The 16,084-nt window shown below is 45.8% G+C and overlaps 1 protein-coding gene across 1 annotated transcript in view; it reads left to right on the forward strand.

Annotated features, from left to right (window-relative positions):
- LOC311149451 (filamin-A-like) overlaps positions 1 to 16,084 on the forward strand; it is a 114,605-nt gene that overhangs the window by 72,096 nt on the left and 26,425 nt on the right. The window contains 7 exon segments of the mRNA XM_084186650.1: positions 2,289 to 2,451; positions 3,834 to 3,994; positions 5,811 to 5,978; positions 6,104 to 6,227; positions 13,505 to 13,661; positions 13,964 to 14,153; positions 15,207 to 15,230. Of these exon segments, the coding sequence (XP_084042776.1) occupies positions 2,289 to 2,451; positions 3,834 to 3,994; positions 5,811 to 5,978; positions 6,104 to 6,227; positions 13,505 to 13,661; positions 13,964 to 14,153; positions 15,207 to 15,230 (987 nt within the window).

The following is a 16,084-nucleotide window of genomic DNA, read 5'->3' on the forward strand; positions in this document are numbered from 1 at the left end:
TTAGTACGCTACCTAGTACTCTCCCTATGAAGAGGGTGAGTTAGTACGCTACCTAGTACACTCCCTACGAAGAGGGTGAGTTAGTACGCTATCTAGTACTCTCCCTATGAAGAGGGTGAGTTAGTACGCTATCTAGTACTCTCCCTACGAAGAGGGTGAGTTAGTACACTACCTAGTACACTCCCTACGAAGAGGGTGAGTTAGTACGCTATCTAGTACACTCCCTACGAAGAGGGTGAGTTAGTACGCTACCTAGTACTCTCCCTATGAAGAGGGTGAGTTAGTACGCTACCTAGTACACTCCCTACGAAGAGGGTGAGTTAGTACGCTACCTAGTACTCTCCCTATGAAGAGGGTGAGTTAGTACACTATCTAGTACTCTCCCTACGAAGAGGGTGAGTTAGTACGCTACCTAGTACTCTCCCTATGAAGAGGGTGAGTTAGTACGCTACCTAGTACTCTCCCTATGAAGAGGGTGAGTTAGTACGCTACCTAGTACTCTCCCTATGAAGAGGGTGAGTTAGTACACTATCTGGTACTCTCCCTACGAAGAGGGTGAGTTAGTACGCTACCTAGTACTCTCCCTATGAAGAGGGTGAGTTAGTACGCTATCTAGTACTCTCCCTATGAAGAGGGTGAGTTAGTACGCTATCTAGTACTCTCCCTACGAAGAGGGTGAGTTAGTACGCTACCTAGTACTCTCCCTATGAAGAGGGTGAGTTAGTACGCTACCTAGTACTCTCCCTATGAAGAGGGTGAGTTAGTACGCTATCTAGTACTCTCCCTATGAAGATGAGTAGAGTAGAGAAATACTTATTTCCCTCATTTAAAATGCAAATCAATTGATAACATTTTTGACATGCGTTTTTCTGGATTTTTTTGTTGTTATTCTGTCTCTCACTGTTCAAATAAACCTACCATTCAAATTATAGACTGATCATTTCTTTGTCAGTGGGCAAACGTACAAAATCAGCAGGGGATCAAATACTTTTTTCCCTCCCTGTATATACAGACTGTCCATACTGTGTCCAGACACCATAATATATACATGTTAGGTGAATTATTTAACAAACTATTTCAGTGTCTCTGCGTCTCCCAAAAGGTTGTAAGTCTTTTGGATTTAAGAAACGGACAGAGTCCCAGATTTATTCATTGAGAATTCTGCCATCACAATTTCAGAGTCCATCTTTTATACTCACACGTCATAAAAAAATCCCTCCCCTCTGTAGGCGGGCTGTAGTTTTCCACTTTAAAACTGTTCTCCTGACCATCAGCACACACACACACACACACACGCATACACACACACATGCATACACACACACACACACATGCATGCATACACACACACACACACACACACACACACACACACACACACACACACACACACACACACACGCGCACGCACATGCATACACACACACACAGACATACATACATACATACATACATACATACATACATACATACATACATACATACATACATACATACACACATACATACACACACACACGCGCACGCACATGCATACACACACACACAGACATACATACATACATACATACATACATACATACATACATACACACACACACAGACATACATACATACATACATACACAGACATACATACATACATACATACATACATACATACATACATACACACACACACAGACATACATACATACATACATACATACATACATACACACACACACACACACACACACACACACACGCGCACGCACATGCATACACACACAGACATACATACATACATACATACATACATACATACATACATACATACATACATACATACATACATACATACATACATACATACATACATACATACACACATACATACATTCCTTAGTTATCGCCGTCCTCACAATATCCTGCACCATATTTCATACTCCTTAAAAAGCCTAACAGTCTCTCTCCTCCCTAAATTGGGAGGCCTCTTTATCTTGGTTTCTCAGTTGTCTGTAGCCAGCTCTCCTTGTCCTTTGTTGTCTGGCCTAACTCTTACTCACATTGCTAAATAGTAGCTCAATGTCATAGTCTTTACTGGTCCTACACTCACACATTCTAACACATTTCACACAGTTTCAGGGTGTAATAATTAGTCATTTAATAATTAATCTATCAATACAGACTGTCCAGACTCTGTCCAGACACCATAATGCCTGTGTGTTGTCCAGAATGAGTGATGATTCTGTATGTTGTCTGTCCAGGTCCCCACTGTGTAGTGATTCTGTATGTTGTCTGTCCAGGTCCCCACTGTGTAAAGGTGGCGTATGATGAGTCTCCGGTTCCCAATAGTCCGTTCCGTGTGGCCGTGACGGAGGGTTGCGACCCGGGGCGGGTACGTGCACATGGACCAGGCTTGGACAGTGGCATCACCAACAAAGCCAACAAGTTCACCGTGGAGACCCGGTACGACAGACACACACCACATGCGCGCGCACACACACACACACAAACACACACACGAGACACTACCTTGTCAGAGGCTAGGTTTCTATCCAATTGGCGACAGATTTTCATGCGAATATCCTGAAATCCGCAAAAAAGCTATATGCACATTTTCCCACCAGAGATGTTTCCATTAAACTGACTTGTTGAGGATAAAAGGCTGTGTGTTGACACAGTGCACATAAAAAGACATTTTTGTTTGAATTCCCATGTACCAAATAAAAACACAAGTTAAATGTGTTTCCATCATTTTGAACTCTACTGATGGTGTTGTTACATAGCGAATGTGCCCACTGGTCTTGGCACGTGCACGCTAGCCAACAGCTCCCAGATACAGTGTGGGTTTAGACTACATGATGAGATTATTATGGACAAAAGCTACATCATTGTTATTTAACAGCAGCCAAGCATCAATCATCATGTCTGACTACCTCACTGACTACCCGACTGACTACCTCACTGACTACCCGACTGACTACCTCACTGACTACCCCACTGACTACCCACTGACTCCCCACTGACTACCCCACTGACTACCCCACTGACTACCCCACTGACTACCCCACTGACTACCCCACTGACTACCCCACTGACTACCCCACTGACTACCCCACTGACTACCTCACTGACCACCCCACTGACCACCCCACTGACTACCCGACTGACTACCTCACTGACCACCGCACTGACTACCCCACTGACTACCTCACTGACTACCTCACTGACTACCCCACTGACTACCCCACTGACTACCCCACTGACTACCTTGCTGACTACCCCACTAACTACCCGACTGACTACCCGTCTGACTACCTTGCTGACTACCTCACTGACTATCCCATTGACTACCTCACTAACTACCTCACTGACTACCCGACTGACTACCCCACTGACTACCCCACTGACTACCCCACTGACTACCCCACTGACTACCCCACTGACTACCCCCTGACTACCTTGCTGACTACCTCACTAACTACCCGACTGACTACCCGTCTGACTACCTTGCTGACTACCTCACTGACTATCCCATTGACTACCTCACTAACTACCTCACTGAATTCCTCAATGACTATTTACCTAATATTCCACAGATGTCACCAGAATAATCCCACAGCATGATGGTTATTATATCAAGTGTTTCCACCTCCATTTCTCACATGACAAATTTTACCAACACGAAAAGATTCCATCTTGACTAGCATATTTTGTTTCGTGAACATTTTAGAAAGTTTACTGACAAATTTGCTGTTTCCATGAGGCCGACATGTACTTTACTTGTATAAAAAGTGAATGGAAACCTGGTTAGTATGATGATCTGTCTCTCTCTCTCTCTCTCGTAGTGGTGCGGGTACAGGAGGACTGGGTCTGGCTGTAGAGGGCCCATCGGAGGCGAAGATGTCCTGCACCGACAACAAAGATGGCAGCTGCAGCGTGGAGTACGTTCCCTACGAGGCTGGAACATATAACCTCAACATCACCTACGGAGGACAGCCCATTGCTGGTACGGATGCACACACATACAGTTGAAGTCGGAAGTTTACATACACTTAAGATGGAGTCATTAAAACTGCACTCCACAAATTTCTTGTTAACAAACTATAGTTTTAGCAAGTCGGTTAGGACATCTACTTTGTGCATGACAAGTAATTTTTCCAACAATTGTTTACAGACAGATTATTTCACTTATAATTCACTGTATCACAATTCCAGTGGGTCAGAAGTTTACATACACTAAGTTGACTGGGCCTTTAAACAGCTTGGAAAATTCCAGAAAATTATGTCATGGCTTTAGAAGCTTCTAATAGGCTAATTTGACATCATTTGAGTCAATTGGAGGTGTACCTGTGGATGTATTTCAAGGCCTACCTTCAAACTCAGTGCCTCTTTGCTTGACATCATGGGAAAATCAAAAGAAATCAGCCAAGACCTCAGAAAAAAATGTGTAGACCTCCACAAGTCTGGTTCATCCTTGGGAGCAATTTCCAAACGCCTGAAGGTACCACGTTCATCTGTACAAACAATAGTACGCAAGTATAAACACCATGGGACCACGCAGCCGTCATACCGCTCAGGAAGGAGACGCGTTCTGTCTCCTAGAGATGAACGTACTTTGGTGCGGAAAGTGCAAATCAATCCCAGAACAACAGCAAAGGACCTTGTGTAGATGCTGGAGGAAACCAGTACAAAAGTATCTACATCCACAGTAAAACGAGTCCTATATCGACATAACCTGAAAGGCCGCTCAGCAAGCAAGAAACCACTGCTCCAAAACCGCCATAAAAAAGCCAGACTACGGTTTGCAACTGCACATGGGGACAAAGATCGTACTTTTTGGAGAAATGTCCTCTGGTCTGATGAAACAACAATAGAACTGTTTGGCCATAATGACTATTGTTATGTTTGGAGGAAAAAGGGGGTTGCTTGCAAGCCGAAGAACACCATCCCAACCGTGAAGCACGGGGGTGGCAGCATCATGCTGTGGGGGTGCTTTGCTGCAGGAGGGACTGGTGCACTTTGCAAAATAGATGGCATCATGAGGAAGGAAAATTATGTGGATATATTGAAGCAACATCTCAAGACATCAGTCAGGAAGTTAAAGCTTGGTCGCAAATGGGTCTTCCAAATGGACAATGACCCCAAGCATACTTCCAAAGTTGTGGCAAAATGGCTTAAGGACAACAAAGTCAAGGTATTGGAGAGGCCATCACAAAGCCCTGACCTCAATCCTATAGAAAATGTCTGGGCAGAACTGAAAAAGCGTGTGCGAGCAAGGAGGCCTACAAACCTGACTCAGCTACACCAGCTCTGTCAGGAGGAATGGGCCAAAATTCACCCAACTTATTGTGGGAAGCTTGTGGAAGGCTACCCGAAACGTTTGACCCAAGTTAAACAATTTAAAGGCAATGCTACCAAATACTAATTGAGTGTATGTAAACTTCTGACCCACTGGGAATGTGATAAAATAAATAAAAGCTGAAATCTATCTCTACTATTATTCTGACATTTCACATTCTTAAAATAAAGTGGTGATCCTAACTGACCTAAGACAGGGAATTTTTACTAGGATTAAATGTCAGGAATTGTGAAAAACTGAGTTTAAATGTATTTGGCTAAGGTGTATGTAAACTTCCGACTTCAACTGTACACGCATGCTGGTACGTTGTATTGTGTATTTAAATTGTGACGCTAGCTAGTGAGCTTCCCAATCTGTGATAATAAAGAACTAGTACGGTATACACTAAACCCACGCTCTCTCGCTCTCTCCGTCTCTCCTCTCTCTCTGTCCCCCCCTCCCACATCTCTCGCTCCATTTTTAGGCAGTCCATTCCAGGTTCCTGTCAGCGACACTGTGGACAGTTCTAAGGTGAAGTGCCAAGGGGTGGGGCTTGGAACCAACGTGCGTGCCAACATTCCACAGGCCTTCACCGTGGACGCCTCTAAAGCAGGAGTCGCCCCTCTGCAAGTCCGAGTACAAGGACCCAAAGGTGTGTGTGTGTGTGTGTGTGTACGAGCCTTCTCTTTGATTCTATAACTTTTGGTTCATGTGTCCAACTCTGGTTTCTCTGTGTGTGGTGTGTGTGTGTGTGTGTGTGTGTGTGTGTGTGTGTAGGTGTGGTGGAGCCAGTAGAGTGTGTGGATAATGGAGACCAGACTCACACAGTGAACTACATCCCCACCAGAGAGGGACCTTACTCTATCAACGTACTGTACGCTGACCAAGACATCCCACGCAGGTAACACACACACTTGTGCAAAGTTGATTTGTCACAGGAGATAGAAGGTGTAAACGGTACAGGGAAGTGGTTACTTGCATAGTATCAATATCAAAAACAGAAAGTGTCCAGATAAAAATATAGTATAAATATTTTATCATTATTAGATGATGCTTACGCAGACACACTTGTCTAAATTGATGGGTCATGTGAAAGAGAGGCTATAATCACCCCCCAGCCACATCTAGCTGAGTGGATGGGTCACTATTGTCTAGATCAGGGGTGTCAAACTCATTTTAGCTCAGGGGCCACATGGAGGAAAATCTATTCCCAAGTGGGCCGGACCGGAAAAATCATGGTGTATATAACTTAAAAACAACAACTTCAGATTGTTTTCTTTGTTTTAATACGATCAACATACAACATAAAGCTGGAGCCTGAGGACAGTGTGTCCAAAATAGTACAAGCACAACATCACTATTAATCATAAAACACGTCAAGTTTATTTGAAAATTCTAAAGAAAAAGAACACACAAACACACAATGCCTCAGTGATTAACAGAACTGTTTCACAGATCACAGAACTATATCAGGGTGTCATTTCTCAGGCAGAAATGTAGATAAAAATAATGAAATCCTGTTCCCCAAACAAGTGCAAGAACCACAGAGTCAAGAATAGGTTAAATATACAAATAAAATAAAATCAATTAAAAACAATAGCACATCAACATAAAAACATATAAACATAAAGCTGGAGCCTGAGGACAGTGTCCAAAAGCACAACATCACTATTAATCATAAAACACCTCAAGTTATTTGAAAGTTCTGAGGACAAAGAACACACAAACACACAACGCCTCAGTGATTCACAGAAGTATATCACAGATCACAGAACTATATCAGGGTGTCATTTCTCAGGCAGAAATGTAGATAAAAATAATGAAATCCTGTTCCCCAAACAAGTGCAAGAACCACAGAGTCAAGAATAGGTTAAATATACAAATAAAATAAAATCAATTAAAAACAATAGCACATCAACATAAAAACATATAAACATAAATCTGAAAGCGTTGCTCAAATTCCCGTAACAGTCCCGTTATTTATCTTTGAACCGCTTCATGTCTGCCCCATGTTGGGTCGCACACACATTTTTCAGACAGGGGAAGTGAGCTGCATCACCACCGGCAAGTTGCGTCTCCCACAATGACAGCTTCAACTTGAAAGAACGTATGCTGTCATAATACTGCGTGACAACTTTGTTGCGCCCTTGCAGCTGTTTGTTCAAGTTATTCAGGTGCTCTGTAACATCCACCATAAATGCAAGGTCCTGCATCCATTCTGCGGAATGAAATTCTAACACTGGTTTGCCCTTTTCTTCCATGAACTGTTCAATTTCTTCTCGTAAATCAAAGAAACGCCTCAGCACAGCACCTCGGCTTAACCATCTTACCTCAGTGTGGTATGGCAGGCCATAGATGTGGTCTTTCTCTCTGAGAAGGCTGTCAAACTGACGGTGATTCAGGCTTCTGGATCGGATGAAATTAACAGTTTGGATGACCACCTTCATGACGTTATCCATCTTTAATGACTTGCAACACAAAGCCTCCTGGTGCAAAATACAGTGAAAAGTCAAAAAATCACGTCCTCCATTTGCAGATTGCACTTTCTCTCTGAACTTTGTCACAACGCCTGCTTTTTTCCCGATCATTGAGGGCGCACCATCTGTAGCCAGGCTGACAGCGCGGGACCAGTCCACTCCGACCCTGTCCAGCGCGCCGACGAGTGCGGTAAAAATATCAGCTGCTGTCGTTGTATCTGTCATCGGCACCAACTCCACGAACTCCTCGGTGACGGTCAATGTGTCATCAACTCCGCGGATGAAAAAATGGCCAGTTGTGCAACATCTGTAATGTCCGTGCTTTCATCAATTGCAACCGAAAACGCAATAAATTACTTTACTTTTTGCTTCAACTGGCTGTCCAAATCCACTGAAAGATCGGAAATCCTGTCTGCAACTGTGTTTCTTGTCAGGCTGATATTTGCAAAAGCCTGCCGCTTTTCAGGGCACACAATCTCCGCTGCCTTCATCATGCATGTTTTTACAAATTCACCCTCACTAAATGGTTTTGAAGCCACTGCGATTTCATTAGCAATGAGGTAGCTAGCTTTCACTGCAGCGTCACTGATGTCTCGGCTGTGAGTAAACACAGACTGCTGTTTCTTCAGACCCGCCAACAGTTCATTCACCTTCTCTCATCTCCGCTGTCCTTGAAAGTTGTCATATTTGTCGGCATGAAGACTCACATAGTGACGACGAAGGTTATATTCTGTCAGCATAAATAGGATTACCATTTTTCTTGGAACACTCTGCACTCTGCGTCCACTTTTCTCTTTTTTGACAGAGACATATTGGGGCAATGAGGGTGCCAAAGCACATAATGTTAAAAGTAGAAGCCGTAATAAATATCGCGGGCAAAACAAAGTAGCTCATTGGCTGCACGTGCTTGACCTACTTGCTCTGCCCCGGTATAAACAGTTTGCTTGCTTAACACAATTGCTATTGCGCCATCCAGTGGACGCAATTGGAACAGCAGTTTATTTTATTGAAAAATTGCAGCGCATTTTTATACTTTACAAAATTATTATTATATTTTTTTATTATTATTAAACCCGTTTGCGGGCCTGATCCGGCCCGCGGGCCGGACGTTTGACACCCCTGGTCTAGACACTGTACACATGTTCATGAGATACAATAGATGGCCGTAATCACCCCCAGACACACCTGGGTAACTTGATGGGTCATGTAATCATCTGGGTAACTTGATGGGTCATGTAATCATCTGGCTAACTTGATGGGTCATGTAATCACCTGGCTAACTTGATGGGTCATGTAATCATCTGGCTAACTTGATGGGTCATGTAATGATCTGGCTAACTTGATGGGTCATGTAATGATCTGGGTAACTTGATGGGTCATGTAATCATCTGGGTAACTTGATGGGTCATGTAATCATCTGGGTAACTTGATGGGTCATGTAATGATCTGGGTAACTTGATGGGTCGTGTAATCATCTGGGTAACTTGATGGGTCATGTAATCACCTGGCTAATTTGATGGGTCATGTAATCACCTGGCTAACTTGATGGGTCATGTAATCACCTGGCTAACTTGATGGGTCGTGTAATCATCTGGGTAACTTGATGGGTCGTGTAATCATCTGGGTAACTTGATGGGTCGTGTAATCATCTGGGTAACTTGATGGGTCATGTAATCACCTGGCTAATTTGATGGGTCATGTAATCACCTGGCTAACTTGATGGGTCATGTAATGATCTGGGTAACTTGATGGGTCATGTAATGATCTGGCTAACTTGATGGGTCATGTAATGATCTGGGTAACTTGATGGGTCATGTAATGATCTGGGTAACTTGCTGGGTCATGTAATGATCTGGGTAACTTGATGGGTCATGTAATGATCTGGGTAACTTGATGGGTCATGTAATGATCTGGGTAACTTGATGGGTCATGTAATGATCTGGGTAACTTGATGGGTCATGGAATCATCTGGGTAACTTGATGGGTCATGGAATCATCTGGCTAACTTGATGGGTCATGTAATGATCTGGGTAACTTGATGGGTCATGTAATGATCTGGGTAACTTGATGGGTCATGTAATGATCTGGGTAACTTGATGGGTCATGTAATGATCTGGGTAACTTGATGGGTCATGTAATGATCTGGGTAACTTGATGGGTCATGTAATGATCTGGGTAACTTGATGGGTCATGTAATGATCTGGGTAACTTGATGGGTCGTGTAATCATCTGGGTAACTTGATGGGTCATGTAATCACCTGGCTAATTTGATGGGTCATGTAATCACCTGGCTAACTTGATGGGTCATGTAATGATCTGGGTAACTTGATGGGTCATGTAATGATCTGGCTAACTTGATGGGTCATGTAATGATCTGGGTAACTTGATGGGTCATGTAATGATCTGGGTAACTTGCTGGGTCATGTAATGATCTGGGTAACTTGATGGGTCATGTAATGATCTGGGTAACTTGATGGGTCATGTAATGATCTGGGTAACTTGATGGGTCATGTAATCATCTGGGTAACTTGATGGGTCATGTAATCATCTGGGTAACTTGATGGGTCATGTAATGATCTGGGTAACTTGCTGGGTCATGTAATGATCTGGGTAACTTGATGGGTCATGTAATGATCTGGGTAACTTGATGGGTCATGTAATGATCTGGGTAACTTGATGGGTCATGTAATCATCTGGGTAACTTGATGGGTCATGTAATCATCTGGGTAACTTGATGGGTCATGTAATCATCTGGCTAACTTGATGGGTCATGTAATGATCTGGGTAACTTGATGGGTCATGTAATGATCTGGCCGAAGTGGAGTCTTTTTTGTTTAGACATGTAGGTAGCTAGCTACTGTAGCTAGCTAAACAATGAACCGGCATAATCCCAACTCATACTACTACCAATATAAACATTGTCATAGCTGTAGTGTGAATCTGCAGGTAGCTAAAGCTAACAAACTAGGTTCAGTGTTGGCTAGCTAACATTAGGCTATAACTAGCAATGCAAATGGGTTTCTGATTCAAATAATATTACTACACAGATCATACAGCTAACGTTTGCTAGCTAACTAACAGTACGCTTTAACTTGCGATAAAAATGACTTTCTGACTAAATTAGAAACATATCTGAAAATGTAGCTAGACTCTAACCCGTATACCCGGAGCGACTTACAGGAGCAATTAGGGTTAAGTGCCTTGCTCAAGGGCACATCGACAGATTTTTCACCTAGTTGGCTTGGGGATTAGAACCAGCGACCTTTCGGTTACTGGCACAACGCTCTTAACCACTAAGCTACCTGCCGCCCCAATGGATGAATGCTTCACGGCAGACTGGAACCATTTAACTCTGTTTTGTTTGTAGCAAACTTTACATCGTGTTTGGCGTTGTCAAGTCACTCCGGTTCACACTGACCGTGGCGTGTGCAGTAAATAGCCCATCACTTTTTTCCAACGGATCTGTCGATAGCGCCTGCTAAATTCAGAAATTCAGGGCATCAATGTTGTTGAGAAAAGTAACAAAACTTTTGTAGATCCCGATGGCTAACGTTATATCTTTCAAAAACAGTGCGGTAGAAAGGACAGTCAACACATACTGAACGGATCACGTTATAGACAGAAGCGTGCTACATGGCAGACCAATCCAAACTCATCTCCCGGCATGTCCAGCCCATACATTATCTCAGCCAATCATGGCTAGCGGGAAGGTTCCTGTCTTTCTGTGGCTAAACCAACTCGTAATATAACCATTTTATTCGCATTTATGGATAGAATACAAGTTTGTTAAGGCACATGAAAGTTAATATATTGCAGAAGGCATTTCTGCCAAAAAACGCATTTTGATAAAAAAAATTTTTACGTTCAAATACCGCTCCTGTGAAATAGGGATGTGCGACATACGCCTAGTTTCCTCAAACGAGTCACATACATACATACATACATACATACATACATACATACATACATACATACATACATACATACATACATACATACATACATACATACATACATACATACATACATACATACATACATACATACATACAGTGAGGGAAAAAAGTATTTGATCCCCTGCTGATTTTGTATGTTTGCCCACTGACAAAGAAATGATCAGTCTATAATTTTAATGGTAGGTTTATTTGAACAGTGAGAGACAGAATAACAACAAAAAAATCCAGAAAAGCGCATGTCAAAAATGTTATGAATTGATTTGCATTTTAATGAGGGAAATAAGTATTTGACCCCTCTGCAAAACATGACTTAGTACTTGGTGGCAAAACCCTTGTTGGCAATCACAGAGGTCAGATGTTTCTTGTAGTTGGCCACCAGGTTTGCACACATCTCAGGAGGGATTTTGTCCCACTCCTCTTTGCAGATCTTCTCCAAGTCATTAAGGTTTCGAGGCTGACGTTTGGCAACTCGAACCTTCAGCTCCCTCCACAGATTTTCTATTGGATTAAGGTCTGGAGACTGGCTAGACCACTCCAGGACCTTAATGTGCCTCTTCTTGAACCACTCCTTTGTTGCCTTGGCCCTGTATTTTGGGTCATTGTCATGCTGGAATACCCATCCACGACCCATTTTCAATGCCCTGGCTGAGGGAAGGAGGTTCTCACTCAAGATTTGACAGTACATGGCCCCGTCCATCGTCCCTTTGATGCGGTGAAGTTGTCCTGTCCCCTTAGCAGAAAAACACCCCCAAAGCATAATGTTTCCACCTCCATGTTTGACAGTGGGGATGGTGTTCTTGGGGTCATAGGCAGCATTCCTCCTCCTCCAAACACGGCGAGTTGAGTTGATGCCAAAGAGCTCGATTTTGGTCTCATCTGACCACAACACTTTCACCCAGTTCTCCTCTGAATCATTCAGATGTTCAATGGCAAACTTCAGACGGGCCTGTATATGTGCTTTCTTGAGCAGGGGGACCTTGCGGGCGCTGCAGGATTTCAGTCCTTCACGGCGTAGTGTGTTACCAATTGTTTTCTTGGTGACTATGGTCCCAGCTGCCTTGAGATCACTGACAAGATCCTCCCGCGTAGTTCTGGGCTGATTCCTCACCGTTCTCATGATCATTGCAACTCCACGAGGTGAGATCTTGCATAGAGCCCCAGGCAGAGGGAGATTGACAGTTATTTTGTGTTTCTTCCATTTGCGAATAATCGCACCAACTGTTGTCACCTTCTCACCAAGCTGCTTGGCGATGGTCTTGTAGCCCATTCCAGCCTTGTGTAGGTCTACAATCTTGTCCCTGACATCCTTGGAGAGCTCTTTGGTCTTGGCCATGGTGGAGAGTTTGGAATCTGATTGATTGCTTCTGTGGACAGGTCTTTTTATACAGGTAACAAACTGAGATTAGGAGCACTCCCTTTAAGAGTGTGCTCCTATTCTCAGCTCGTTACCTGTATAAAAGACACCTGGGAGCCAGAAATCTTTCTGATTGAGGGGGGTCAAATATTTATTTCCCTCTTTTAAAATGCAAATCAATTAATAACATTTTTGACATGTGCTTTTCTGGAATGTTTTGTTGTTATTCTGTCTCTCACTGTTCAAATAAACCTACCATTAAAATTATAGACTGATCATGTCTTTGTCAGTGTGGCAAACATACAAAATCAGCATGGGGATCAAATACTTTTCCCTCCCTGTTATGTGAAAAATGGGGGCTTCAGCTTCACACAGTTCTGCTATTCTCTAGTCCCTACAAGGTGAAGGTGTTGCCTACCCATGATGCCAGTAAGGTGCGGGCCAGCGGCCCCGGTCTCAACACCACCGGAGTGCCCGCCTCTCTGCCCGTCGAGTTCACCATCGACGCCAAGGATGCAGGAGAGGGGCTGCTTGCCGTGCAGATCACTGTGAGTACTGTTAACAAACCAATCAGCCAGCCTTCCAATAAGTCTACTCCCACTATGTCTAGGGGTCCAAAGCCTGTCTGAATGTGTGTATTTAACATCAGCAGTAGGAGTAAGCTAACCAGGTGTTGGCCGCATGTGTCTAGGAGATGGCATTACCAGGAGTATGCTAACCAGATGGCATTACCAGGGTCACGGGCCAGCTAGTCACTAGTGGGTCTGTCTCATTTCCATGGTGACCTCACCAGTATGACTGTCTCCATGGTTACCTCACCTGACGCTGTTTCCATGGTGACTGTCTCCAGGACCCTGAGGGGAAGCCTAAGAAGGCCAGTATCCGTGACAACCAGGACGGGACCTACCTGGTGTCGTATGTACCTGACATGACTGGTCGTTACACCATCCTGATTAAATATGGAGGGGATGAGATCCCCTACTCCCCCTTCCGCATCAGGGCTCTACCTACTGGAGACGCCAGCAAGTGTACTGTCACAGGTAACACACACACACACTCACACTCTCACACACACAGTGTTTTTGGTATGGTATTGTGTGATCATTTGAACTTTCCCTCCACCCCACACATCCCCCTCCTCTCCCTCCCCCCCCTCCTCTCCCTCTCCCCCCCTCCTCTCCATCCCCCCCTCCTCTCCCTCCTCCCCTCCCCCCTCCTCTCCATCCCCCCCTCCTCTCCCTCCTCCCCTCCCCCTCCTCTCCCTCCCCCCTCCTCTCCCTCCTCCCCTGCTCCCCTTCCCCCTCCCCCCTCCTCTCCCTCCTCCCCTGCTCCCCTTCCTCCTCCCCCCTCCTCTCCCTCCTCCCCTGCTCCCCTTCCTCCTCCCCCTCCTCTCCCTCCTCCCCCCCCCTCTCCATCCCCCCCTCCTCTCCCTCCTCCCCTCCCCCCTCCTCTCCATCCCCCCCTCCTCTCCCTCCTCCCCTCCCCCTCCTCTCCCTCCCCCCTCCTCTCCCTGCTCCCCTTCCCCCTCCCCCCTCCTCTCCCTCCTCCCCTGCTCCCCTTCCTCCTCCCCCCTCCTCTCCCTCCTCCCCTGCTCCCCTTCCTCCTCCCCCTCCTCTCCCTCCTCCCCCCCCCTCTCCATCCCCCCCTCCTCTCCCTCCTCCCCTCCCCCCTCCTCTCCATCCCCCCCTCCTCTCCCTCCTCCCCTCCCCCCTCCTCTCCATCCCCCCCTCCTCTCCCCCCTCCTCTCCCTCCTCCCCTCCCCCCTCCTCTCCATCCCCCCCTCCTCTCCCTCCTCCCCTCCTCTCCATCCTCCTCTCCCTCCTCTCCTGCTCCCCTTCCTCCTCCCCCCCTGCTCTCCCTCCTCCCCTCCTCTCCATCCCCCCCTCCTCTCCCTCCTCCCCATCCCCCCCTCCTCTCCCTCCTCCCCTCCCCCCTCCTCTCCATCCCCCCCTCCTCTCCCTCCTCCCCTGCTTCACTCCTCCATCACATTTGTTTCACCCCTCTGTTTGGAGCACCAGTTACTGCCTCTCACCCTGACTGTCATTGTGTTTGTCACTGTTTCGCTGCCCTGCTTCCACCCTTCTCCTTCTCAGTGTCAATCGGCGGCCACGGCCTGGGTAAGAACACTTAGATGATAGATCCTTTGGTCTTGTTCCGTCTCAGATCTGTTACTTTGGTCTGTCTGCATGCAGGAAGGCAACACCCATTTTTCAGTTCAACTACCTTTCAACTAGCTCCCTTTCCTGATATCTCTCTCTCTCTCTCTCTCGCTCTCTTGTTCTCTCTCTCGCTGTGTCTCTCTCTCTCTCTCTCTCTTGCTGTCTCTCTCTCTCTCTTGCACTGTCTCTCTCTCTCTCGCGCTGTCTCTCTCTCTCTCTCTCTCTCTCGCGCTGTCTCTCTCTCTCTCTCGCGCTGTCTCTCTCTCTCTCGCGCTGTCTCTCTCTCTCGCTGTCTCTCTCTCTCTGTGTCTCTCTCGCTGTGTCTCTCTCTCTCTCTCTCGCTGTCTCTCTCTCTCTCTCTCTGTCTCTCTCTCTCGCTGTCTCTCTCTCTCGCGCTGTCTCTCTCTCTCTCTCGCGCTGTCTCTCTCTCTCTCTCGCGCTGTCTCTCTCTCTCTCTCGCGCTGTCTCTCTCTCTCTCTCGCGCTGTCTCTCTCTCTCTCTCGCGCTGTCTCTCTCTCTCTCTCGCGCTGTCTCTCTCTCTCTCTCGCGCTGTCTCTCTCTCTCTCTCGCGCTGTCTCTCTCTCTCTCTCGCGCTGTCTCTCTCTCTCTCTCGCGCTGTCTCTCTCTCTCTCTCGCGCTGTCTCTCTCTCTCTCGCGCTGTCTCTCTCTCGCGCTGTCTCTCTCGCTGTGTCTCTCTCTCTCGCTGTCTCTCTCTCTCTCTCTGTTTCTCTCTCTCTCTCTGTCTCTCTCTCTGTGTGTCTCTGTCTCTCTCTCTCTGTGTGTCTCTCTCTCTCTCTGTGTGTCTCTCTCTC

Source organism: Coregonus lavaretus (genome assembly GCF_964263955.1).
Source record: "Coregonus lavaretus genome assembly, chromosome: 22".
In the NCBI taxonomy this organism is placed as follows: Eukaryota; Metazoa; Chordata; class Actinopteri; order Salmoniformes; family Salmonidae; genus Coregonus; species Coregonus lavaretus.